Source organism: Salmo salar, chromosome ssa14 (genome assembly GCF_905237065.1).
Source record: "Salmo salar chromosome ssa14, Ssal_v3.1, whole genome shotgun sequence".
NCBI lineage: Eukaryota > Metazoa > Chordata > Actinopteri > Salmoniformes > Salmonidae > Salmo > Salmo salar.
Window position 1 is genome coordinate 100,928,782 of NC_059455.1, and position 26,089 is coordinate 100,954,870.

The 26,089-nt window shown below is 44.6% G+C and overlaps 2 protein-coding genes across 3 annotated transcripts in view; one reads left to right on the plus strand and one right to left on the minus strand.

The window, feature by feature from the left end:
- The window catches only part of stk3 (serine/threonine kinase 3 (STE20 homolog, yeast)), a 23,004-nt gene extending 8,869 nt beyond the window's left edge, over positions 1-14,135 (minus strand). The window contains exons 1-8 of one of the 2 annotated variants that reach the window (XM_045695095.1): positions 13,968-14,135; positions 12,623-12,703; positions 12,099-12,227; positions 11,788-11,902; positions 11,475-11,639; positions 10,901-11,068; positions 6,599-6,736; positions 4,431-4,553 (exon numbers count right to left, since the gene is read on the minus strand). In XM_045695095.1, the coding sequence (XP_045551051.1) occupies positions 4,431-4,553; positions 6,599-6,736; positions 10,901-11,068; positions 11,475-11,639; positions 11,788-11,902; positions 12,099-12,227; positions 12,623-12,703; positions 13,968-13,990 (942 nt within the window). In that variant the 5' untranslated portion in view covers positions 13,991-14,135. The remainder of the gene's footprint in view (positions 1-4,430; positions 4,554-6,598; positions 6,737-10,900; positions 11,069-11,474; positions 11,640-11,787; positions 11,903-12,098; positions 12,228-12,622; positions 12,704-13,967) is intronic. The other variant, XM_045695096.1, reaches the window with a different exon arrangement.
- Positions 14,136-20,980: 6,845 nt separating this feature from the next.
- LOC106570789 (DNA-directed RNA polymerases I, II, and III subunit RPABC4) lies at positions 20,981-24,225 on the plus strand. The gene is made up of 4 exons (XM_014143322.2): positions 20,981-21,145; positions 21,520-21,588; positions 22,580-22,672; positions 24,121-24,225. The coding sequence occupies exons 2-4, from the start codon at positions 21,528-21,530 to the stop codon at positions 24,141-24,143; spliced, it is 177 nt and encodes a 58-aa protein (XP_013998797.1). The 5' UTR covers positions 20,981-21,145; positions 21,520-21,527; the 3' UTR covers positions 24,144-24,225.
- The last annotated feature ends 1,864 nt before the right edge of the window (positions 24,226-26,089 follow it).

The window sequence follows — 26,089 nt, forward strand, 5'->3', positions numbered from 1 at the left end:
TGCCCCAAACATTACCGAGTACCACTCTCCATATTTTCAAGCATGGTGGTGGCTGCATCATGGCAAGACTTGAAAATGGTTGTCTAGCAATGATCAATAACCAACTTAACAGCATTTGAAGAATTTATAAAACAATCAATCCAGGTGTGGAAAGGTCTTTGAGACTTGCCCCGAAAGATTCAGCTGTAATCGCTGCCAAAGGTGCATCTACAAAGTATTCAGACCCCTTGACTTTGACATTTTATTACATTACCACCTTATTCTACAATGGATTCAATCGTTTTTCTCCCCTCATCATTACCCCATAATGACAAAGCAAAAACAACATGAAACTCCGCTCATCCCCACAGCATGATGCTGCCACCACGCTTCACCATAGGGATGGTATTGGCCAGGTGATGAGTGGGGCCTGGTTTCCACCAGACGTAACACTTGGCGTTCAGGCCAAAGAGTTCAATCTCGGTTTCATCAAAACAGAGAACCTTGTTTTTCAAGGTCAGAATCCTTCAGGTGCCTTTTGGCAAACTCCAAGAAGGCTGTCGTGCCTTTTAGTGAAGAGTGAATTCTGTCTCGCCACTCTACTATAAAGGCCTGATTGGTGGAGTACTGCAGAGATGGTTGTCCTTCTGGAAGGTTGTCCCATCTCCACAGAGGAACTCTAGAGCTCTGTCAGAGTGACCATCGGGTGGGGCCACAGTGTCTTCTGATCCCTCCTGTCTCAGCCTCCAGTATTTATGCTGCAGTAGTTTATGTGTCGGGGGGCTAGGGTCAGTCTGTTACATCTGGAGTATTTCTCTTGTCTTATCCGGTGTTCTGTGTGAATTTAAATATGCTCTCTCTAATTCTCTCTTTCTGTCTTTCTCTCGGAGGACCTGAGCCCTAGGACCATGCCTCAGGACTACCTGGTATGATGACTCCTTGCTGTCCCCAGTCCACCTGGCCGTGCTGCTGCTCCAGTTTCAACTGTTCTGCCTGCGGCTATGGAACCCTGACCTGTTCACCGGACGTGCTTGTTGCACCCTCGACAACTACTATGATTATTATTATTTGACCATGCTGGTCATTTATGAACATTTTAACATCTTGACCATGTTCTGTTATAATATCCACCCGGCACAGCCAGAAGAGGACTGGCCACCCCTCATAGCCTGGTTCCTCTCTAGGTTTCTTCCTAGGTTTTTGGCCTTTCTAGGGAGTTTTTCCTAGGGAGTTTTTCCTAGCCACCGTGCTTCTTTCACATGCTTTGCTTGCTGTTTGGGGTTTTAGGCTGGGTTTCTGTACAGCACTTTGAGATATCAGCTGATGTTTGAAGGGCTATATAAATAAATTTGATTTGATTCTTGATGACCTCTCTGACCTTCTCCCCCGATTGCTCAGTTCTAGGAAGAGTTTTGGTTGTTCCACATTTCTTTCATTTAAGAATGATGGAGGGCACTGTGTTCATGGGAAGTTTTTGGTACCCTTCCCCAGATCTGCGCCTCGACACAATCCTGTCTCTGAGCTCTACGGACAATTCCTTCGACCTCATGGCTTGGTTTTTGCTCTGACATGCAATGTCAACTGTGGGACCTTATATAGACAGGTGTGTGCCTTTCCAAATCATGTCCAATCAATTGAATTTACCACAGGTGGACTCCAATAAAGTTGTAGAAACATCTCAAGGATTATCAATGGAAGCAGGATGCACCTGAGCTCAATTTTGAGCTTTTTTCCCCCCGGACGCTTTATCTGGACATGGTTCTGCAGGACCTCCACCAGCTGAAGCTAAGTAGTAACATTAACATGATGCTTTCTAATTTCAGTGTAGGAAAGGATGAAACAGCGTCTGTGCCACCAGTAAGTACAGATAGTAACGTTAGTATAAACCCCCTCGCACGGTCCCCGCAGCCGGACAACTTTCTCATGGCTTCATGGAAGGAAATGCTGTAGGAATGCTCAACCGGTGTCGCTTATTCAGCCGACAGAAACTTTCAACCGGTTCTCCCCATTAAGCAGCGAGTCTGAGGCCGAGACTTCTCTGGTCTCTCCTCCTCCCGTTACGGGGTCTGAGGCCACGACGGCTCCCACCGTTAGCTCTGACAAATTGAAAACCCGAATCATTGGCGACTCCATTACCCGCAGTATTAGACTTAAAACTAATCATCCAGCGATCATACACTGTTTACCAGGGGGCAGGGCTACCGACGTTAAGGCTAATCTAAAGACGGTGCTGGCTAAAGCTAAAACTGGCGAGTGTAGAGAGTATAGAGATATTGTTATCCACGTCGGCACCAACGATGTTAGGATGAAACAGTCAGAGGTCACCAAGCGCAACATAGCTTCAGCGTGTAAATCAGCTAGAAAGATGTGTCGGCATCGAGTAATTGTCTCTGGCCCCCTCCCAGTTAGGGGGAGTGATGAGCTCTACAGCAGAGAGTCTCTGGCCCCCTCCCAGTTAGGGTGAGTGATGAGCTCTACAGCAGAGAGTCTCTGGCCCCCCTCCCAGTTAGGGGGAGTGATGAGCTCTACAGCAGAGAGTCTCTGGCCCCCTCCCAGTTAGGGGGAGTGATGAGCTCTACAGCAGAGAGTCTCTGGCCCCCCTCCCAGTTAGGGGGAGTGATGAGCTCTACAGCAGAGAGTCTCTGGCCCCCTCCCAGTTAGGGGGAGTGATGAGCTCTACAGCAGAGAGTCTCTGGCCCCCTCCCAGTTAGGGGGAGTGATGAGCTCTACAGCAGAGAGTCTCTGGCCCCCTCCCAGTTAGGGAGGAGTGATGAGCTCTACAGCAGAGAGTCTCTGGCCCCCCTCCCAGTTAGGGGGAGTGATGAGCTCTACAGCAGAGAGTCTCTGGCCCCCTCCCAGTTAGGGGGAGTGATGAGCTCTACAGCAGAGAGTCTCTGGCCCCCTCCCAGTTAGGGGGAGTGATGAGCTCTACAGCAGAGAGTCTCTGGCCCCCTCCCAGTTAGGGGGAGTGATGAGCTCTACAGCAGAGAGTCTCTGGCCCCCTCCCAGTTAGGGGGAGTGATGAGCTCTACAGCAGAGAGTCTCTGGCCCCCCTCCCAGTTAGGGGGAGTGATGAGCTCTACAGCAGAGAGTCTCTGGCCCCCTCCCAGTTAGGGGGGAGTGATGAGCTCTACAGCAGAGAGTCTCTGGCCCCCTCCCAGTTAGGGGGAGTGATGAGCTCTACAGCAGAGAGTCTCTGGCCCCCTCCCAGTTAGGGGGAGTGATGAGCTCTACAGCAGAGAGTCTCTGGCCCCCTCCCAGTTAGGGGGAGTGATGAGCTCTACAGCAGAGAGTCTCTGGCCCCCTCCCAGTTAGGGGGAGTGATGAGCTCTACAGCAGAGAGTCTCTGGCCCCCTCCCAGTTAGGGGGAGTGATGAGCTCTACAGCAGAGAGTCTCTGGCCCCCCTCCCAGTTAGGGGGAGTGATGAGCTCTACAGCAGAGAGTCTCTGGCCCCCTCCCAGTTAGGGGGAGTGATGAGCTCTACAGCAGAGAGTCTCTGGCCCCCTCCCAGTTAGGGGGAGTGATGAGCTCTACAGCAGAGAGTCTCTGGCCCCCTCCCAGTTAGGGGGAGTGATGAGCTCTACAGCAGAGAGTCTCTGGCCCCCTCCCAGTTAGGGGGGAGTGATGAGCTCTACAGCAGAGAGTCTCTGGCCCCCTCCCAGTTAGGGGGAGTGATGAGCTCTACAGCAGAGAGTCTCTGGCCCCCTCCCAGTTAGGGGGAGTGATGAGCTCTACAGCAGAGAGTCTCTGGCCCCCTCCCAGTTAGGGGGAGTGATGAGCTCTACAGCAGAGAGTCTCTGGCCCCCTCCCAGTTAGGGGGGAGTGATGAGCTCTACAGCAGAGAGTCTCTGGCCCCCTCCCAGTTAGGGGGAGTGATGAGCTCTACAGCAGAGAGTCTCTGGCCCCCTCCCAGTTAGGGGGAGTGATGAGCTCTACAGCAGAGAGTCTCTGGCCCCCTCCCAGTTAGGGGGAGTGATGAGCTCTACAGCAGAGAGTCTCTGGCCCCCTCCCAAAAAATGCATAAAATGAAATGCATGTATTCACTACTGTAAGTCGCTCTGGATAAGAGCGTCTGCTAAATGACAAATGTAAAAATGAGTCACTGACGTGGTCTTCCTGTCTGGGTTGGCGTCCCCCCTTGGTTTGTGCCATGGCGGAGATCTTTGTGGGCTATACTCGGCCTTGTCTCAGGATGGTAAGTTGGTGGTTGAAGATATCCCTCTAGTGGTGTGGGGGCTGTGCTTTGGCAAAGTGGGTGGGGTTATTTCATGCCTGTTTGGCCCTGTCCGGGGTATCATCGGATGGGGGGTCTCTCTCTCTCTCTCTCTCTCCTCTACACCTGCATTGCTTGCTGTTTGGGGGTTTTAGGCTGGGTTTCTGTACAACACTGAGATATCAGCTGATGTAAGAAGGACTATATAAATACATTTGATTGCTTGACTATACTTACAGAGTCGTCCTCCTCCTCCAGCTCTCTCTGCTGCTCCTGTTGTCTCTTAGCCTTCATCTCCATGGACTCAGTGATCAGGTCTCTCAGGATGGTGACGGGCTTGGCTGCCGTGATGAAGGGATGCTACAGGAGAGAGAGAGGACGAAGGCAGTTAGTTCACGAAGCTCTGCATGACTGACAGTGTTTGTCATATGTTCATAGACGAAGGGAAAGCATAGACAGACAAATGTCCAGGTGCTACTCTGATGATGAGCTAGTGAAGACGACAGAGTACATTTTGGATGAGCACACAGAAGTCTGTCTCACCTGTAGTAGTAGTAGTAGTGTGTATATCTCACCTGTAGTAGTAGTGTGTATATCTCACCTGTAGTAGTAGTGTGTGTATATCTCACCTGTAGTAGTAGTGTGTATATCTCACCTGTAGTAGTAGTGTGTATATCTCACCTGTAGTAGTAGTGTGTATATCTCACCTGTAGTAGTAGTGTGTATATCTCACCTGTAGTAGTAGTGTATATCTCACCTGTAGTAGTGGTGTTTGTGTGTATGTCTCACCTGTAGTAGTAGTAGTGTGTATCTCACCTGTAGTAGTAGTCAGTAGTAGTAGTAGCAGTAGTTAGTAGTAGCAGCACCTGTAGTAGTAGCGTATATCTCACCTGTAGTAGCAGTAGTAGTAGTGTGTATCTCACCTGTAGTAGCAGTAGTAGTAGTGTGTATCTCACCTGTAGTAGCAGTAGTGTATATCTCACCTGTAGTAGTAGTAGTAGTAGTGTGTATCTCACCTGTAGTAGCAGTAGTAGTAGTGTGTATCTCACCTGTAGTAGCAGTAGTGTATATCTCACCTGTAGTAGTAGTAGCAGCAGCAGCAGCAGCAGTAGTAGTAGCAGCAGTAGCGTATATCTCACCTGTAGTAGCAGTAGTGTGTATCTCACCTGTAGTAGCAGTAGTAGTAGTGTGTATCTCACCTGTAGTAGCAGTAGTGTGTATCTCACCTGTAGTAGCAGTAGTAGTAGTGTGTATCTCACCTGTAGTAGTGTGTATATCTCACCTGTAGTAGTGTGTGTGTGTGTGTGTGTGTGTGTGTGTGTGTGTCTCACCTGTAGTAGTAGTAGTGTGTATCTCACCTGTAGTAGTAGTAGCAGTAGTAGTAGTAGCAGTAGTAGTAGTAGTAGCAGCAGCAGTAGTAGTAGCGTATATCTCACCTGTAGTAGCAGTAGTAGTAGTGTGTATCTCACCTGTAGTAGCAGTAGTAGTAGTGTGTATCTCACCTGTAGTAGCAGTAGTAGTGTATCTCACCTGTAGTAGCAGTAGTAGTAGTGTGTATCTCACCTGTAGTAGCAGTAGTAGTAGTGTGATCTCACCGTAGTAGCAGTAGTGTATATCCACCTGTAGTAGTAGTAGCAGCAGCAGCAGCAGCAGTAGTAGTAGCAGCAGTAGCGTATATCTCACCTGTAGTAGCAGTAGTGTGTATCTCACCTGTAGTAGCAGTAGTAGTAGTGTGTATCTCACCTGTAGTAGCAGTAGTGTGTATCTCACCTGTAGTAGCAGTAGTAGTAGTGTGTATCTCACCTGTAGTAGCAGTAGTAGTAGTAGTGTGTATCTCACCTGTAGTAGTAGTAGTAGTAGTAGTAGTGTATATCTCACCTGTAGTAGTAGTAGTAGCAGCAGCAGCAGCAGCAGCAGCAGTAGTAGTAGTAGCAGTAGTGTGTATCTCACCTGTAGTAGCAGTAGTAGTAGTAGTAGTGTGTATCTCACCTGTAGTAGTAGTAGTAGTAGTAGTAGTAGTAGTGTATATCTCACCTGTAGTAGTAGTAGTAGCAGCAGCAGCAGCAGCAGCAGCAGTAGTAGCAGCAGCAGCAGCAGTAGTAGTAGTAGCAGTAGTGTGTATCTCACCTGTAGTAGTAGTAGTAGTAGCAGTAGCAGTAGTAGCGTATATCTCACCTGTAGTAGCAGTAGTAGCGTATATCTCACCTGTAGTAGTAGTAGTGTATATATATCACCTGTAGTAGTGTATATCTCACCTGTAGTAGTAGTAGTAGTAGTAGCAGCAGTAGCAGCGTATATCTCACCTGTAGTAGTAGTAGTAGTAGTAGTAGCAGCAGTAGCAGCGTATATCTCACCTGTAGTAGTAGTAGTAGTAGTAGTAGCAGCAGTAGCAGCGTATATCTCACCTGTAGTAGCTGCGTGGCTGTAGCTCTCTGTTCTGGGTTCTTCACCAGACATTTCTTTACAAAGTGTGTGAAGTCGTCTGTCCACAACTCAGGCTTCCTGAACGTCGGTGGTGGGTTGGTGGGGATCATGAAAATAGCCTGACAGTAATACAGAGGAAGGAGAGACAGGAAACACCTAGTGAAGCAGGTAGTATAGAAGCCTCTCTGTGAATCCTAATGAATGTCTATTGATCGCTTGTTATGGCAACCGCAAGGCCCCCAACCGCAGGGTGCTACAGAGGGTACTGCGTACAGCCCAGTACTACACTGGGGCCGAGCTTCCTGCCATCCAGGACCTCTATACCAGGCGGTGTCAGAGGAAGGCCCAAAGAATTGTTAAAAAGACTCCAGCCACTCAAGCCATAGATTGTTCTCTCTGCTACCGCACAGCAAGTGGTACCGATGCACCAAGTCTGGATCCAACAGGACCCTGACCAGCTTCTACCCACAAGCTATAAGACTACTAAACAAGACTGCTACATAGCTAATCAAATAGCTATCAGGACTACCTGCATTGACTAGTTTTTACACTCAATCACACATGCCGGACTCTACCCCGACACACTGGACTCTGTTACTGTCTATTATCTATCCTTTACCCCTACCTACAGTATACTGCTGTTACTGTCTATTATCTATCCTTTACCCCTACCTACAGTATACTGCTGTTACTGTCTATTATCTATCCTTTACCCCTACCTACAGTATACTGCTGTTACTGTCTATTATCTATCCTTTACCCCTACCTACAGTATACTGCTGCTACTGTCTATTATCTATCCTTTACCCCTACCTACAGTATACTGCTGTTACTGTCTATTATCTATCCTTTACCCCTACCTACAGCATACTGCTGTTACTGTCTATTATCTATCCTTTACCCCTACCTACAGTATACTGCTGTTACTGTCTATTATCTATCCTTTACCCCTACCTACAGTATACTGCTGCTACTGTCTATTATCTATCCTTTACCCCTACCTACAGTATACTGCTGTTACTGTCTATTATCTATCCTTTACCCCTACCTACAGCATACTGCTGTTACTGTCTATTATCTATCCTTTACCCCTACCTACAGTATACTGCTGTTACTGTCTATTATCTATCCTTTACCCCTACCTACAGTATACTGCTGTTACTGTCTATTATCTATCCTTTACCCCTACCTACAGTATACTGCTGTCACTGTCTATTATCTATCCTTTACCCCTACCTACAGTATACTGCTGTCACTGTCTATTATCTATCCTTTACCCCTACCTACAGTATACTGCTGCTACTGTCTATTATCTATCCTTTACCCCTACCTACAGTATACTGCTGTTACTGTCTATTATCTATCCTTTACCCCTACCTACAGCATACTGCTGTTACTGTCTATTATCTATCCTTTACCCCTACCTACAGTATACTGCTGTTACTGTCTATTATCTATCCTTTACCCCTACCTACAGTATACTGCTGCTACTGTCTATTATCTATCCTTTACCCCTACCTACAGTATACTGCTGTTACTGTCTATTATCTATCCTTTACCCCTACCTACAGCATACTGCTGTTACTGTCTATTATCTATCCTTTACCCCTACCTACAGTATACTGCTGCTACTGTCTATTATCTATCCTTTACCCCTACCTACAGTATACTGCTGTTACTGTCTATTATCTATCCTTTACCCCTACCTACAGTATACTGCTGTTACTGTCTATTATCTATCCTTTACCCCTACCTACAGTATACTGCTGTTACTGTCTATTATCTATCCTTTACCCCTACCTACAGTATACTGCTGTTACTGTCTATTATCTATCCTTTACCCCTACCTACAGTATACTGCTGTTACTGTCTATTATCCATCCTTTACCCCTACCTACAGTATACTGCTGTTACTGTCTATTATCTATCCTTTACCCCTACCGACAGTATACTGCTGTTACTGTCTATTACCTATCCTTTACCCCTACCTACAGTATACTGCTGTTACTGTCTATTATCTATCCTTTACCCCTACCTACAGTATACTGCTGTTACTGTCTATTATCTATCATTTACCCCTACCTACAGTATACTGCTGTTACTGTCTATTATCTATCCTTTACCCCTACCTACAGTAAACTGCTGTTACTGTCTATTATCTATCCTTTACCCCTACCTACAGTATACTGCTGTTACTGTCTATTACCTATCCTTTACCCCTACCTACAGTATACTGCTGCTACTGTCTATTATCTATCCTTTACCCCTACCTACAGTATACTGCTGTTACTGTCTATTATCTATCCTTTACCCCTACCTACAGTATACTGCTGTTACTGTCTATTATCTATCCTTCACCCCTACCTACAGTATACTGCTGCTACTGTCTATTATCTATCCTTTACCCCTACCTACAGTATACTGCTGCTACTGTCTATTATCTATCCTTTACCCCTACCTACAGTATACTGCTGTTACTGTCTATTATCTATCCTTTACCCCTACCTACAGTATACTGCTGTTACTGTCTATTATCTATCCTTTACCCCTACCTCAGTATACTGCTGTTACTGTCTATTATCTATCCTGTTACCCCTACCTACAGTATACTGCTGTTACTGTCTATTATCTATCCTTTACCCCTACCTACAGTATACTGCTGTTACTGTCTATTATCTATCCTTTACCCCTACCTACAGTATACTGCTGTTACTGTCTATTATCTATCCTTTACCCCTACCTACAGTATACTGCTGTTACTGTCTATTATCTATCCTTTACCCCTACCTACAGTATACTGCTGTTACTGTCTATTATCTATCCTTTACCCCTACCTACAGTATACTGCTGTTACTGTCTATTATCTATCCTTTAGCCCTACCTACAGTATACTGCTGTTACTGTCTATTATCTATCCTTTACCCCTACCTACAGTATACTGCTGTTACTGTCTATCTATCCTTTACCCCTACCTGTATATAGCCATGTTATTACCTGGTACTCCCTGTATAGAGCCATGTTATTACCTGGTACTCCCTGTATAGAGCCATGTTATTACCTGGTACTCCCTGTATAGAGCCATGTTATTACCTGGTACTTCCTGTATATAGCCATGTTATCACCTGGTACTTCCTGTATATAACCATGTTATTACCTGGTACTTCCTGTATATAACCATGCATATCAGGATGGATATCAGCATAGGGAGGTTTGCCCTCAGCCATCTCTATAGAGGTGATGCCCAGGGTTAGGGGTTAGACTCACCCTCATGGGATGGATATCAGCATAGGGAGGTTTGCCCTCAGCCATCTCTATAGAGGTGATGCCCAGGGTTAGGGGTTAGACTCACCCGCATGGGATGGATATCAGCATAGGGAGGTTTGCCCTCAGCCATCTCTATAGAGGTGATGCCCAGGGTTAGGGGTTAGACTCACCCTCATGGGATGGATATCAGCATAGGGAGGTTTGCCCTCAGCCATCTCTATAGAGGTGATGCCCAGGGTTAGGGGTTAGACTCACCCTCATGGGATGGATATCAGCATAGGGAGGTTTGCCCTCAGCCATCTCTATAGAGGTGATGCCCAGGGTTAGGGTTAGACTCACCCTCATGGGATGGATATCAGCGTAGGGAGGTTTGCCCTCAGCCATCTCTATAGAGGTGATGCCCAGGGTTAGGGGTTAGACTCACCCTCATGGGATGGATATCAGCATAGGGAGGTTTGCCCTCAGCCATCTCTATAGAGGTGATGCCCAGGGTTAGGGGTTAGACTCACCCTCATGGGATGGATATCAGCGTAGGGAGGTTTGCCCTCAGCCATCTCTATAGAGGTGATGCCCAGGGTTAGGGGTTAGACTCACCCTCATGGGATGGATATCAGCATAGGGAGGTTTGCCCTCAGCCATCTCTATAGAGGTGATGCCCAGGGTTAGGGGTTAGACTCACCCGCATGGGATGGATATCAGCATAGGGAGGTTTGCCCTCAGCCATCTCTATAGAGGTGATGCCCAGGGTTAGGGGTTAGACTCACCCTCATGGGATGGATATCAGCATAGGGAGGTTTGCCCTCAGCCATCTCTATAGAGGTGATGCCCAGGGTTAGGGGTTAGACTCACCCTCATGGGATGGATATCAGCGTAGGGAGGTTTGCCCTCAGCCATCTCTATAGAGGTGATGCCCAGCGTTAGGGGTTAGACTCACCCTCATGGGATGGATATCAGCGTAGGGAGGTTTGCCCTCAGCCATCTCTATAGAGGTGATGCCCAGGGTTAGGGGTTAGACTCACCCTCATGGGATGGATATCAGCATAGGGAGGTTTGCCCTCAGCCATCTCTATAGAGGTGATGCCCAGGGACCAGATGTCTGCCACACAGTTATATCCGATCTCCTGGATGACCTCTGGAGCCATCCAGAACGGAGTCCCGATCACCGTGTTCCGCTTTGCCATCGTGTCCTAGACAGGGACACAATAATACGAACATTAGTCTAATCCATATAGAAACTTCTGTGATTTACTGCTACAGTCACTACAATAAAGTGGAGATAATCCATATAGAAACTTCTGTGATTTACTGCTACAATCACTACAATAAAGTGAAGATAATCCATATAGAAACTTCCTTGATTCACTGCTACAATCACTACAATAAAATCAACATATAAACTTCTGTGATTCACTGCTACAATCACTACAATAAATTGAAGATAATCAACATATAAACTTCTGTGATTCACTGCTACAATCACTACAATAAAGTGAAGGATAATAAGAACTCCTGATAAAACTGACACCAGATTACATCGTTAGACACAGTCAGAATTTACTTCAGCGAGACAGAGAGAGTTGAAGACAGACAGACCGTGAGTTGTCCTGCTACTCCAAAGTCAGCCAGTTTGGCATGGCCCTCTGTGTTGAGGAGAATGTTGCCTGCTTTTATGTCTCTGTGGATCTTCCTCATGAAATGCAGATACTCCAGACCTTTCAATGTGGACTTGAGGATGGTGGCGATCTCATCCTCTGTGAGCTATACAAGAGTAGATTATATAAAATGACTCATTCTGATAATTCAGTCATCTATGAATACCCATTAAAAACATGACCAATGAATGTTAAAAGGTTACCGAAGCACCAAAGGTCATCTTTATTCTCACACTTTTCCTCAATATACTGACCGTCTTATTGCGTAGTCTGATGATGTCTGAAACAGAACCGGCTCCACAGTACTCCATCACTATCCACAGGTCTGTGTTCTTAAAGTAGCTGCCATAGTACTTCACCACATAGGGACTGGACAGGAGACAGAACAAACATTTTGCTGAACTTAGGTGACCAAACAGAGTGTGGTAATGGTGTAGTATATAGACAGCCATGTGATTACGGAGGAGTAGACTATTCTCCTCTCACTAGCCTCTGGAGTCATGCTAGCTCTGCCTGATGAAAGTCTGGGCCAGAGAGTCTATCCTCTCTCATACATACAGAGTACCTGTCACACTGCTGCATGATGGATATCTCCTTGATGATCTCCTGGAGGTCTGATTCAACAGGAACCTGTTTGATAGCCACCACCTGGCCTGACTCCTTATGGATGGCTTTAAACACACTGCCATAGGACCTGGAGGAGATGAAGGAAGACAGTGGAAATGATGCAGAAAGTACCAAAGACCAGGATCCTCTATAACATATTTAGTGGTTCCATTTTTTACATTTACATTTTAGTCACTTAGCAGACGCTCTTATCCAGAGCGACTTACAGTAGTGAATGCGTACATTTCATGCATTTTTTTTTTTTGTACTGGCCCCCCGTGGGAATCGAACCCACAACCCTGGCGTTGCAAACACCATGCTCTACCAACTGAGCCACAGGGAAGCTAGGGAAGTTCCATCAGCCATTTCATAAATAATCTAGTCATTATCATAATGTCAATGTACACAAACATCTCTTTTCATTATAAATGTTATACAGGTTATAATGATTTTTTTAAATGTATGATGAATGAATATTCTCACCCTTCACCAAGTTTTTCCAGAACATCAAAGACCTCCTCTGGTTGTTTTGTGAGACTGTCTTCACTCAGTTTCTTCAGCTTGCTGTGAAGGAAGAGAACCAACCATAGAAATAAATACAACGGGAATCCCCATTTCAAATCAATGATGGAATAATGGGTGGGCTGCCAGCCATTTTGAGTGTACCCATGGCAGGAAGTAAAAGCAGGAAGTGTACTTTTCAATCTGTGCTGTGATTTGTTGAGTCGACTCAACTGACATTAGACAAAAACATAAATACATTCTATCACATGAGCTACATCAGCTGACATTTGAATGAACATTCTACATTACTATGGAAATCCAGCATCAGTTAATAGGCCATTTCAAATAACCATGGAAATGGCATCACAGTAACAGGCAGCCATTGCGAGTGTATCCTTGAGTTTACCAGTGAACTTGCCAGGGTTCAAACAAAGATGTTAATAGCTAACCCAGACCACAGCTTGTTGTTACCAATTGGAGCAAATTAATCACAGTAGGCAGAACAAGAAAGGGGGTATTAGCTGATTTTCGATAATAAACGCCTACTCTGTGAAGAGTGAGTGTGCAATAACTAAATTCACTCTCGCACTCCTAAACAACACACTTTTTTGAAAGTTTGGCAAATGTTTATTTAAATAAAATATTATTAATTGTCCACTATGGTTTTCGAAACAGAAAACTGTAGAGTTCAACTCTTTCATCAATGACAAAATTAGTATAATGTTGGCCAAAATCCATCTCCTACCACTGGGCTTCCACTCACCACCATTATTTGCTAGTGAGTGGAAACGTCAACCGGATGCTTCACATTTATACATCCGGCAAAATATCTGTCATTGTTCTATCTGTGGTTAGAGGTTCCAAGTCTGTTCTATTCATTCTATTTCTATGGCAACAACATGACAAGAATTGTGGAACTGGGTCTACAGGGAGTTTTATATAACTTATGAAGTAACTAGCTAGCTTTTTAGGCAAAAAAAAAGTTAACTTTACAAGAACACACAAATCAGCTAACGTTAAACAGTTGCTGTCAAGCTAGACAACTAGCTAACGGTAGCTAACTAGCATTTATATTAAAGGTAATTTAAAACATCTGTTAGCTAGCTAGATAACTAACGTTACAAGTCAAAGTGGTGAAGCTAACGTTAGCTATCTTATAAGAAATTACAAATATTGTTAACAAACTTGCTAACGTGGCTAGCTGGTTAACTACAGCCAAAGATTGAAAAATATATGCTATAACGTTAGCTGTCAAGGCTAATTTAGCGAGCTAACTAACGTACATAACTTGTACTTTTCCAAGCGAATGAAACGTACACATTACCTTTTGGGCGCTGTCGGCTCCATGGTGTTCAACTAAAGATAATCTCCCTTGAATTTACAAACGCTGAAATATAACAAAATCAAAATAATATGTTCATTCTTCGCTGTGGTTGTTTTCAGACAGCTGAATCTCATTCGGTTGTGCAGTGTGTCATGGCGATTCGAAGAGATTTAACGGTGCTTGGCATCCAGTAAATGTTGCATTACCGCCACCTAGTCCGCTGGAGTATAACTCCCTTGTACTTTTTTAAACATTTTTAATATAAAAAAAATCAACAACAAAAAAAAATACTGAAATGAATACAACAAATACCCTACCATTTAACACTACACTCACAAAAAATAATACATTCCAGACTCCACAATTCAAATCTATTTAGTCTTACTTCAGGCCAACAGCCTGAAAGGATGGGACACCATCACTAAACACACCCGTTAACTCTTCTGAAGTCAAGTCTCGCACACCCAAATACCTCTCTGCAGCTGCCACCAAAACCTCTATTTTTTGCGACTTTACGTTCCATCCCTGCAGTATAGTTGATAACCATTACTGTAAAGACCAAACATCCAACCTAACTGAAACATATATCTCAATAGTATCATGGTGCCGGAGAAGATAGCTGGCGTTTTACGTGCTCCTAACCAAATGTGTTTTTTTTTGCATTGTTTGTAACTTTACTTATTCTGTACATAATGTTGCTGCTACCGTCTCTTATGACCGAAAATAACTTCTGGACATCAGAACAGCGATTACTCACCGCGAACTGGCAGAAGATTTATTTTTCCTATAACGAGTCCGACGAGCCCGACTTGAAGGATATACTGCTTTCCCGTGAACAGGCCCAAATCCCTGTCATTCACGTGAAGAGAAGACAGAGAAAAAGAGAACAGAGGATGGAGGGAGGGCTGCCTTCTGAGGATTCGTAGGCGATTGAATAAACCGCCACTTCCTTCCGTTCTACTAGATAACGTGCAATTATTGGAAAATAAAATCGACGACCTACGAGGAAGATTTAACTACAAATGGGACATTAAAAACTGTACCATCTTATGCTTCACGGAGTCGTGGCTGAACAACATTATCAACATAGAGTTGGCTGGTTATACGCTGTATCGGCAGGACAGAACAGCAGCGTCTGGTAAGACAAGGGGGGCCGACAATTTTTATTTATTTTTATTTCACCTTTATTTAACCAGGTAGGCTAGTTGAGAACAAGTCCTTTATTTAACCAGGTAGGCTAGTTGAGAACAAGTCCTTTATTTAACCAGGGTAGGCTAGTTGAGAACAAGTCCTTTATTTAACCAGGTAGGCTAGTTGAGAACAAGTTCTCATTTGCAACTGCGACCTGGCCAAGATGAAGCAAAGCAGTGCGACACAAACAACAGCACAGAGTTACACATGGAATAAACAAACATACAGTCAATAATACAGTACAACAAAAGAAAACAAAAAGTCTATATACAGTGAGTGCAAATGAGGTAAGTTAAGGCAATAAATAGGCCATGGTGGCGAAGTAATTACAATATAGCAATTAAACACTGGAATGGTAGATGTGCAGAAGATGAATGTGCAAGTTGAGATACTGGGGTGCAAAGGAGCAAGATTAATAAATAAATAACAGTATGGGGATGAGGTAGTTGGATGGGCTGTTTACAGATGGGCTATGTACAGGTGCAGTGATCTGTGAGCTGCTCTGACAGCTGGTGCTTAAAGCTAGTGAGGGAGTTAAGAGTCTCCAGCTTCAGTGATTTTTGTAGTTCGTTCCAGTCATTGGCAGCAGAGAACTGGAAGGAGAGACGACCAAAGGAGGAGTTGGCTTTAGGGGTGACCAGAGAGATATACCTGCTGGAGCGCGTGCTACAGGTGGGTGCTGCTATGGTGACCAGTGAGCTGAGATAAGGCGGGGCTTTACCTAGCAGAGACTTGTAGATAACCTGTAGCCAGTGGGTTTGGCGACGAGTATGAAGCGAGGGCCAGCCAATGAGAGCATACAGGTCGCAGTGGTGGGTAGTGTATGGGGCATTGGTGACAAAACGGATGGCACTGTGATAGACTGCATCCAGTTTGTTGAGTAGAGTGTTGGAGGCTATTTTGTAAATGACATCACCGAAGTCAAGGATCGGTAGGATGGTCAGTTTTACGAGGGTATGTTTGGCAGCATGAGTGAAGGATGCTTTGTTGCGATATAGGAAGCCGATTCTAGATTTAATTTTGGATTAGGAATGCTTAATGTGAGTCTGGAAGGAGAGTTTACAGTCTAACCAGACACCCAGGTATTTGTAGTTGTCCACGTATTCTAAGTCAGAGCCGTCCAGAGTAGTGATGCTGGACGGGCGGGCAGCTGCGGGCAGTGATCGATTGAAGAGCATGCATTTAGTTTTACTAGCATTTAAGAGCAGTTGGAGGCCACGGAAGGAGAGTTTTATGGCATTGAAGCTCGTCTGGAGTTAACAGTGTCCAAGGAAGGGCCAGATGTATACAGAATGGTGTCGTCTGCGTAGAGGTGGATCAGAGACTCACCAGCAGCAAGAGCAAGATCATTGATGTATACAGAGAAGTGTCGGCCCGAAAATTGAACCCTGTGGCACCCCCATAGAGACTGCCAGAGGTCCGGATAACAGGCCCTCCGATTTGACACACTGAACTCTATCAGAGAAGTAGTTGGTGAACCAGGCGAGGGAATCATTAGAGAAGCCAAGGCTGTTGAGTCTGCCAATAAGAATGTGGTGATTGACAGAGTCGAAAGCCTTGGCCAGGTCGATGAATACGGCTGCACAGTAATGTCGCTAATGTCCCCAATTAGCCGCTGCCAAACAGGAAACAAACAAAACACAACAAATATAATATAATACATAATATAATAACATAGCACTACATAATACTACGTCATCTCCTGCCTTTGTCTCACACTTCAGAAACAGGAGATGGCTCCTGCCCAATGAGCCATTCCAGCTCGCACAAGCCAAGGCTCGTTCAGGCCACCCACCTACATAATACAATAAAAATTACAATGCAAAATATATCAAAATGGTGGTGTCTCTTCACAGTCCCCGTTGTGACGTAAGGTGTTCTTTAATTATTATTTTTTTTAACTGGTTTTATTGCTAGCTTGAGTTACCTGGGATGGCAGAGAATTCCATGTAGTCATAGCTCTATTTAATACTGTGCATTTCCCAGCCTCTGTTCTGGACCTGGGGACTGTGAAGAGACCTCTGGTTGCATGTCTTGTGTTGTACCGATGAGTGTCTGGACTGTGTGCCAACTGCTTGAACAGACAGTTGGGTACCTTCAACACATCAATACCTCGCACAAAGACCAATAGTGATGCAGGCAATCTCTCCTCAACTTTGAGCCTGGAGAGATTGACATGCATGTTACTGACATTCACCCTCCATGTACATCGAAGTTCAATGCGTGCCTCTCTGTTCTGGACCAACTGCAATTCACCTATGTCCTTCTTCGCCATACATTACCACACAGCTGGGCAGTAGTCCAGGTGCGACAAAACTAGGGCCTGTAGGACCTGTCTGGTCGACTGAGATGTCAAGAAGGCAGAGCAATGCCTTATCATGGACAGACCTCTTCCCATTTTAGCAACCATTGAGTCTGTATGTTTTGACCATGACAGCTTGCTATCTAGGGCGACACCCAGCAGTTTAGTCTCCTCAACTTGCTCAATCGCCACATTATTCAATAATATATCTAGATGAGGTTTAGGGTTGAGCAGTGATTTGTCATAAAAACAATGCTTTCATTTAAAAAAATATATTTAGCACCTCCAGCCTATTGATAGTTACCCATTCTATAACTGACTGCAGCTCTATGTTAAACCTATTGGTAGTTACCCATTCTATAACTGACTGCAGCTCTATGTTAAACCTATTGGTAGTTACCCATTCTATAACTGACTGCAGCTCTATGTTAAACCTATTGGTAGTTACCCATTCTATAACTGACTGCAGCTCTATGTTAAACCTATTGGTAGTTACCCATTCTATAACTGACTGCAGCTCTATGTTAAACCTATTGGTAGTTACCCATTCTATAACTGACTGCAGCTCTATGTTAAACCTATTGGTAGTTACCCATTCTATAACTGACTGCAGCTCTATGTTAACGGTGTCATTTATTTATTTGACTGTCGTAGCCGACGTTAATACTGTCGAGTCGTCAGGGTACACAGACACACAGGCTTTATTCAAGGTCAGTGGAAGGTCATTGGTTAAAAACAGGAAACATTAATGGCCCTAGCCGGCTGCCCTGCGGTACACCACACTCAACTGAATTAGCATTAGAGAGGCTTCCATTAAAGAAAACCCCTCTGTGTTCTCTTAGATAGGTAACTCTCAATCAGCAAAAGGTTACGATCAATGATATCGAAAGCTGCGCTGAAGTCTAACAAAACCGGCTCCCACAATCTTCTTACTATCAATTTATTTCAGCCAATCATCAGTCATTTGTGTCAGTGCTAAGCATGTTGAGTGCCCATCCCTATAAGCGTGCTGAAAGTCTGTTGTTAATGTGTTTTCTGTATAATAACTTTGAATTTGGTCAAACAATTTTTTTTCTCCAAAAGTTTGCGATGCACCAGCAACATGCTGATTGGTCGGCTCTGTGAACCATTAAAGGGTGCTCTGCTATTCTTGGGTAGCGGAATAACCCCTGACTGCCTCCATGTCTGAGGGAACACACAGTCTTCAGGACTTAAATTGAACATGTGGCAAACAGGAGTCACAATGTATTCCTCTACCAACCTCAGTAATTTACCATCCAGGTTGTCTGTACCAGGTGGTTTGTCCTTATTTATAGACAGCAACAATTGTTTCACCTCTTCCACACCCACTTTGTGGAACTCAAAAACTACAGTGCTTGTCTTTAATTATTTGGTCCGATATGCATGAATATGAAGGCTCAGCATTTGTTGTTTGTGACTGGTCATAGATAGTGGTTACGGTTCAGCTGTGCTGTGACTGGTCAGAGATGGTCAGAGATAGTGAAGGAAGTATGGAGCAGGAAAGAGAAAAAGAAAGCGGGAGAGAAATTGAGTGTGGGGTTTGAAGGGGAGCGAGAGGTCAATGGAGGCAGAAAGGAAGTTTGAGGAGAGCAACAGTTTCCAACGCTAGTTGGGCGGTAGAGTGCCGAGGAAGGACAAGATAAATCGCAAGGACGCGAGGAGGAGCATTAAGTGATTGTTGCCTATGTATATATTCCCATTCACCCCTTTAGATGTGTGTATTAGGTAGTTGGGGAATTGTTAGATTACTTAGTAGATATTACTGCACGATCGGAACTAGAAGCACAAGCATTTCGCATTAACATCTGCTAACCATGTGTATGTGACCAATACATGTTGATTTGACATTTAGGGGGGAAGGGGGAGTTGGGGCGATGAGTCCGACGGCTGTGGGGGTGCTCATAGTGTGGGTGTGAGGCAGTGAAGCAGGCAGTGGAGGTGGGGATACAGGGAATTAGTTTAAAGAGTATATTCAGTAGAACGTCATTACATTTACGTCATTTAGCAGACGCTCTTATCCAGAGCGACTTACAAATTGGTGGATTCACCTTATGATATCCAGTGGAACAACCACTTTACAATAGTGCATCTATATCTTTTTGGGGGGGAGGGAGGGTTAGAAGGATTACTTTATCCTATCCTAGGTATTCCTTAAAGAGGTGGGGTTTCAGGTGTCTCCGGAAGGTGGTGATTGACTCCGCTGTCCTGGCGTCGTGAGGGAGCTTGTTCCACCATTGGGGTGCCAGAGCAGCGAACAGTTTTGACTGGGCTGAGCGGGAACTGTGCTTCCTCAGAGGTAGGGAGGCGAGCAGGCCAGAGGTGGATGAACGCAGTGCCCTTGTTTGGGTGTAGGGCCTGATCAGAGCCTGAAGGTACGGAGGTGCCGTTCCCCTCACAGCTCCGTAGGCAAGCACCATGGTCTTGTAGCAGATGCGAGCTTCAACTGGAAGCCAGTGGAGAGAGCGGAGGAGCGGGGTGACGTGAGAGAACTTGGGAAGGTTGAACACCAGACGGGCTGCGGCGTTCTGGATGAGTTGTAGGGGTTTAATGGCACAGGCAGGGAGCCCAGCCAACAACGAGTTGCAGTAATCCAGACGGGAGATGACAAGTGCCTGGATTAGGACCTGCGCCGCTTCCTGTGTAAGGCAGGGTCGTACTCTACGAATGTTGTAGAGCATGAATCTACAGGATCGGGTCACCGCCTTGATGTTAGCGGAGAACGACAGGGTGTTGTCCAGGGTCACGCCGAGGCTCTTAGCACTCTGATCATTAGATTATATATATATTTTTAAGCGCAACGGGGCTGGCCTACACTCCAGTAGGTGGCAATAAATGTTTTTTATTTAACTAGGCAAGTCAGTTAAGAACAATTTCTTATTTACAATGACGGCCTAAGAACAGTGCAGATTTCTACCTTGTAAGCTCGGGGATTCGATAATAGCAACTTTTAGGTTTACTTTTCTGCTCTTTTGCACACCAGTATTTCTACTTGCACATCATCATCTGCTCATTTATCACTCCAGTGTTAATCTGCTAAATTGTAATTATTTGCTCCTATGGCCTATTTATTGCCTTTCATCCTCTTGCCTTTTGCACACACTGCATATAGACTTTCTTTATTTTCTACTGTGTCATTGACTTGTTTATTGTGTTATTGGCTTGTTTATTGTTTATTCCATGTGTAGCTCTGTGTTGTTGTTTGTGTCGCACTGCTTTGCTTTATCTTGGCCAGGTCGCAGTTGTAAATGAGAACTTGTTCTCAACTAGCCTACCTGGTTAAATAAAGGACTTGTTCTCAGCTAGCCTACCTGGTTAAATAAAGGACTTGTTCTCAGCTAGCCTACCTGGTTAAATAAAGGACTCTAACCACTAGGCTACCTGCCGCCCTGTTATAATGCGCCATAACGTTGGTTAAACCCCACCGATGAAGAATCACGGTCCTTGATCAAGCAAAAGGGCTCTATCTTTTGTTGTCTAGGGCTCTATTTCACTTTCTTAGAGGAGCAGTAATTATGAAAGGCCGTGACTGACCTAACACTTCAGTACAGCAGGGGGCGCTGTGCGCGGTGGAGCGGCCAACCCAGCCACAAAGAACAAGAATCACGTTACGACGCACCCTGCCATGAGAGAAACAAATACACTTCTTTAGCAACTTATTAAACCGGTGGGTTATCTATTTCATACTGAATTGGGTTTTAAACATGCTACAATATTTCCCAGTTATTATTTTTATATGGTAGCTTAAAGTGGTTACCTGTGGGTCGTTCTGTTTGCTGCTCTTAGCTAACGGTAGCTAGGTAGCTAACGATACCAGGAAACCATTCATTCTAATGTAGTTAGCAGCTAGCTAAGGCTAAATCACAGAGGACAGGAGTTAAATATCGTAATATTTGGCTAAATTGTTGAGAGATAATTATGCTTTTGGGTCACTTAGCAAAGCAGTTATGTTAGATTGTTATGACTATCTCATTTATAAGCCATGCAGTTTCGGCTGTTGCACATAAATTGGTCATTCCGTCTCAATCTGATTTTCTCCAGATTCAAGCATGGACACTCCGAAAGACGTGCAACCCCCAAAGCAACAGCCTATGATCTACATATGTGGTGGTAATGTCTTCTGTTAGGAAACTGTAATGTTGTACATGGCACAGTGTGTTTGGGGTGCTATTTTACAGTTGTTTCTAAATATCCATGCTTTGTCTTTGTACCGTAACTCAGACTGTTAGTGACTTTTCCTAACTTGCCCTTCAGTACCCTGGTTTTGTTCACCCATATCTACATATGTATCTACATGATTGATGTGCTACTGCAGCGGCTGCCTTACATGCTGACTGGACCAGGGACAATGTGTCCTTCCCTAGCGCCATCACAGACATGTTGATTTTGTACATCCAAAATAGATGCGATCAGGACGCGCAGATGGAAATATCAAAACGAACTCTGAAACCACTATTTTAATTTGGGGACAGGTCGAGAAATATTCATGGCCATTTAGCTAGCTTGCTGTTGCTAGCTAATTTGTCCTGGGATATAAACATTGGGGTGTTTATTTTACCTGAAATACACAAGGTCCTCTACTCTGACATTTAATCCTCAGATAAAAGGGTAAACTGAGTTTGTTTCTAGTCATCTCTCCTCCTTCAGGCTTCTAATCATTTTTTTCTTTGGACTTAATATGGCGGTTGCCCACCAACTTTAAGGTGCATTACCACCACCAACTGGAGTGTTGACCTCAGTTCAGCTTTCGATCACCCACGTGGGTATATGCTCCTAAAAACCAATGAGGAGATGGGAGAGGCGGGACTTGCAGCACATCAAGCCTAAAATAAAAATAAAAGTTATATTTTATCGCCTGGCTACGCAAACGCTCGTCGATTAAGTAATTGAATAACGTGTAACTTTATTTTGCAACTCTCGCACACGTAACGCAAGCGGTGTGGTCAGCATGTTACAGAATTATTGATGTACTACCGGAGCTCCTGCCTTACAGAATGCTTACCGCTATGTCTGATGTAGTAGCTGCTGAAATGTTCTCCTAACAGAATGCTTACCGCTATGTCTGATGTAGTAGCTGCTGAAATGTTCTCTCTCCTAACAGAATGCCACACTGAAAATGAAATTAAGGCTCGTGATCCAATCAGATGCAGAGAGTGTGGATACAGAATCATGTACAAGAAGAGAACAAAGAGATGTATCCTTTTAAATATATTCAGATTTGAAATTGGTGCTGAAACCTCTGTAGGAGTGAATCCGGGGTTTTATGGATCATGAAGGTGGTGGGTTTGGTAATGGGTAATCGGTCGGCGCGGCTGAATTTGAGAGAATTTGAAGGTCCTTTTGTTTCATAGCATTTTTTTTTAAGCCATTTCTTGCAGTTCAATGGTGCCGAGATGCAGTTGTAAAGTTAATTTCCTGCTATTCTATTTTGCCATGGCTAATGCTGTTCTTCTGCTCAAACTTATCAACACCAATACTGTTAAATTAATTAACAATTCCCCTGACTGTCGAGCTTTTATTTTGGTGATTGTTGGTTCTCAAAGATTATATTACAAAACATATATAGCCGCCCCCCCCCCCCACCCTCAATACAATCCTGCAGGTGGAGGTTCTGGGCTGGCGTGGTAACACGAGGTTCTGGGCTGGCGTGGTAACACGAGGTTCTGGGCTGGCGTGGTAACACGAGGTTCTGGGCTGGCGTGGTAACACGAGGTTCTGGGCTGGCGTGGTAACACGAGGTTCTGGGCTGGCGTGGTAACACGAGGTTCTGGGCTGGCGTGGTAACACGAGGTTCTGGGCTGGCGTGGTAACACGAGGTTCTGGGCTGGCGTGGTAACACGAGGTTCTGGGCTGGCGTGGTAACACGAGGTTCTGGGCTGGCGTGGTAACACGAGGTTCTGGGCTGGCGTGGTAACGAGGTTCTGAGGCCGGTTGGACGTACTGCCGAATTCTGTAAAATGATGTTGGAGTAGAGAATAGAACATTACGTTCTCTGGCGACAGCTCTGGTGGACATTCCTGTAGTCGGCACTCCAGTTGCACCCTCAAACCTAGAGACGTCAGGGTGTTGGGACACAACTGCGCATTCTAAAGTGGTCTTTCATTGTCCCCAGCACAAGGTGCACCTGTGTAATTATCATACTGTTTATTCATCTTCTTGATATGCCACACCTGTCAGGTGGATGGATTATTATGGCAAAGGATAAATGCAAACTAAAAGGGATGTAAACACATTTTTGCACAAAATTAGAGAGAAATTTAGCTTTTTTGTGCATTAAAATAAAGTTGGATTCATTTTTTTCAGTTCATGATACATGGGACCAACACTTTACATGTTGTGTTTTATATTTTTGTTCAGTGTGTGTAAATACTTATTTTTTTTTTACAGTTTGGACTTGGGTGGCCGATGAACCACTTAGGCGGCCCGCCCAAATCCCTGGACTCATTAGTGTACATTATAGAAAAACGCCCTGTAATAGACTAGCGTCCTGTCTAGGGGGTGTGCTTGTGCTTCAAGCTGCCTCACGCTACAGGCTCCTATGAGCCGTTCTGGTTCGCACACAAGCCAAAACTCTACTATACGAAAAATGTTTTGAAATAATATTTTCCATTCTTGTTGATATTCCTTGACTCTTGACTCCAGTGGTTGTGTTTGACGCTCGGTGAAGTTGACGACAACATTGACTAGGAACATTTTTATTATGTTTGTTTTGGGTGTCACAGTGTAAATAAATTTCATTACAAGTCACCAACTCTTTATTCTTTCTAAGAAATGACACTTTTGACAGGCTTGGGAAGCCTATGGGTTCATAGCTTCAACCCCGCAGCACACACACACACACCAATTGATTAATGGACTGCTGAATGCATTTAATTTTTTTATCTTGCTTTGTTTGATCTTTTCCACATTATGTCTCTCTGATCAGCTACCCAGGAAAGGGCTGAACGTAACCTTAGAAATAAGGTTCATCAAATCAATAACTTGCTAACATCAGATAATCATGTTAGCTATTTGAGACTCACTTTGATGATACAGCAGTAGCAATTCACCGATATAACATCTATAGAAGAGACAGGAATGCTTATGGGGGAGGTGTTGCTGTATATATTCAGAGCCATATCCCTGTAATGTTTATGGGGGAGGTGTTGCTGTATATATTCAGAGCCATATCCCTGTAATGTTTACGGGGGAGGTGTATATATATTCAGAGCCATATCCCTGTAATGCTAAGAGAAGATCTTATGTCAAGTGTTGTGGTTGTAGGTTCACTTGCCTCATCTAAAGCCTTTTCTATTGGGTGTTGCTATAGGCCACCAAGTGCTAACAGTCAGTATCTAAATAATGTGTGATAGTGTATGTGATGTAAACAGAGAGGTCTACTTTCCTGAAGGACCTGAATATTGACTGGTTTTCATCAAGCTGTCCGCTCTAGAAGCCTCTGTGTAACCAGTACCTGCTGTGTATAACAGATCATGACTAATGTGGATGTTAAAAATATTTGATGTGATTAATGAGCATCCAGATTTATGAAAATTCTTCTTCCAGTTATTGATAAACAAGGACATTCAGAGACTTGTCCCGAAGCCACTCCTTCGTTGTCTTGGCTGTGTGCTTAGGGTTGTTGTCCTGTTGGAAGGTGAACCTTGACCCCAGTCTGAGGTCCTGGAGCAGGTTTTCATCAAGGATCTCTCTGTACTTTGATCTGTTCATCTTTCCTTTGATCCTGACTAGTCTCTCAGTCCCTGCCGCTGAAAAACGCCACCATGCTTGGGATGGTGCCAGGTTTCCTCCAGAAGTGATGCTTGGCAAAAGAGTTCAATCTTGGTTTCATCAGACCAGAGAATCTTGTTTCTCATGGTCTGAGAGTCTTTAGGTGCCTTTTGGCAAACTCCAAGCGGGCTGTCATGTGCCTTTTACTGAGGAGTGGCTTCCATCTGGCCACTCTACCATAAAGGCCTGATTGGGGGAGTGCTGCAGAGATGGTTGTCCTTCTGGAAGGTTCTCCGCAGAGTGCCCATTGTATTCTTGGTCACCTCCCTGACCAAGGTCCTTCTCCCCTGATTGCTCCGTTTAGCCAGGTCTAGGAAGAGATGTTTCGGAGCTTTACGGACAATTCCTTCAACCTCATGGCTTGGTTTTTGCTCTGACAATTGTGGGAGCTTATATAGACAGGTGTGCCTTTACAAATCATGTCCAATCAATTTAAATTTACCACAGGTGGACTCCAATCAAGTTGTAGAAACATCAAGGATGATCGATGGAAACAGAATTAGAACTGTTTGGCCATAATGACCATCGTTATGTTTAGAGGAAAAAGGGGGAGGCTTGCAAGCTGAAGAACACCATCCCAACCGTGAAGCATGGGGGTGGCAGCATCATGTTGTGGGGGTGCTTTGCTGCAGGAGGGACTGGTGCACTTCACAAAATAGATGGCATCATGAGGAAGGACAATTTATATGGATATATTGAAGCGACATCAGTCAGGAAGTTAAAGCTTGGTCGCAAATGGGTCTTCCAAATGGACAATGACCCCAAGCATACTTCCAAAGTTGTGGCAAAATGGCTTAAGGACAACAAAGTCAAGGTATTGGAGTGGCCATCACAAAGCCCT

Coding starts and splice junctions, on each gene's coding strand:
- LOC106570789 (XM_014143322.2), top strand. CDS start 21,528: ATGGACACTCCGAAAGACGTGCAACCCCCAAAGCAACAGCCTATGATC. Junction 21,589..22,579: donor TATGATCTACATATGTGGTG/GTAATGTCTTCT, acceptor CTCTCCTAACAG/AATGCCACACTGAAAATGAA. Junction 22,673..24,120: donor CAAGAAGAGAACAAAGAGAT/GTATCCTTTTAA, acceptor TCTTGACTCCAG/TGGTTGTGTTTGACGCTCGG.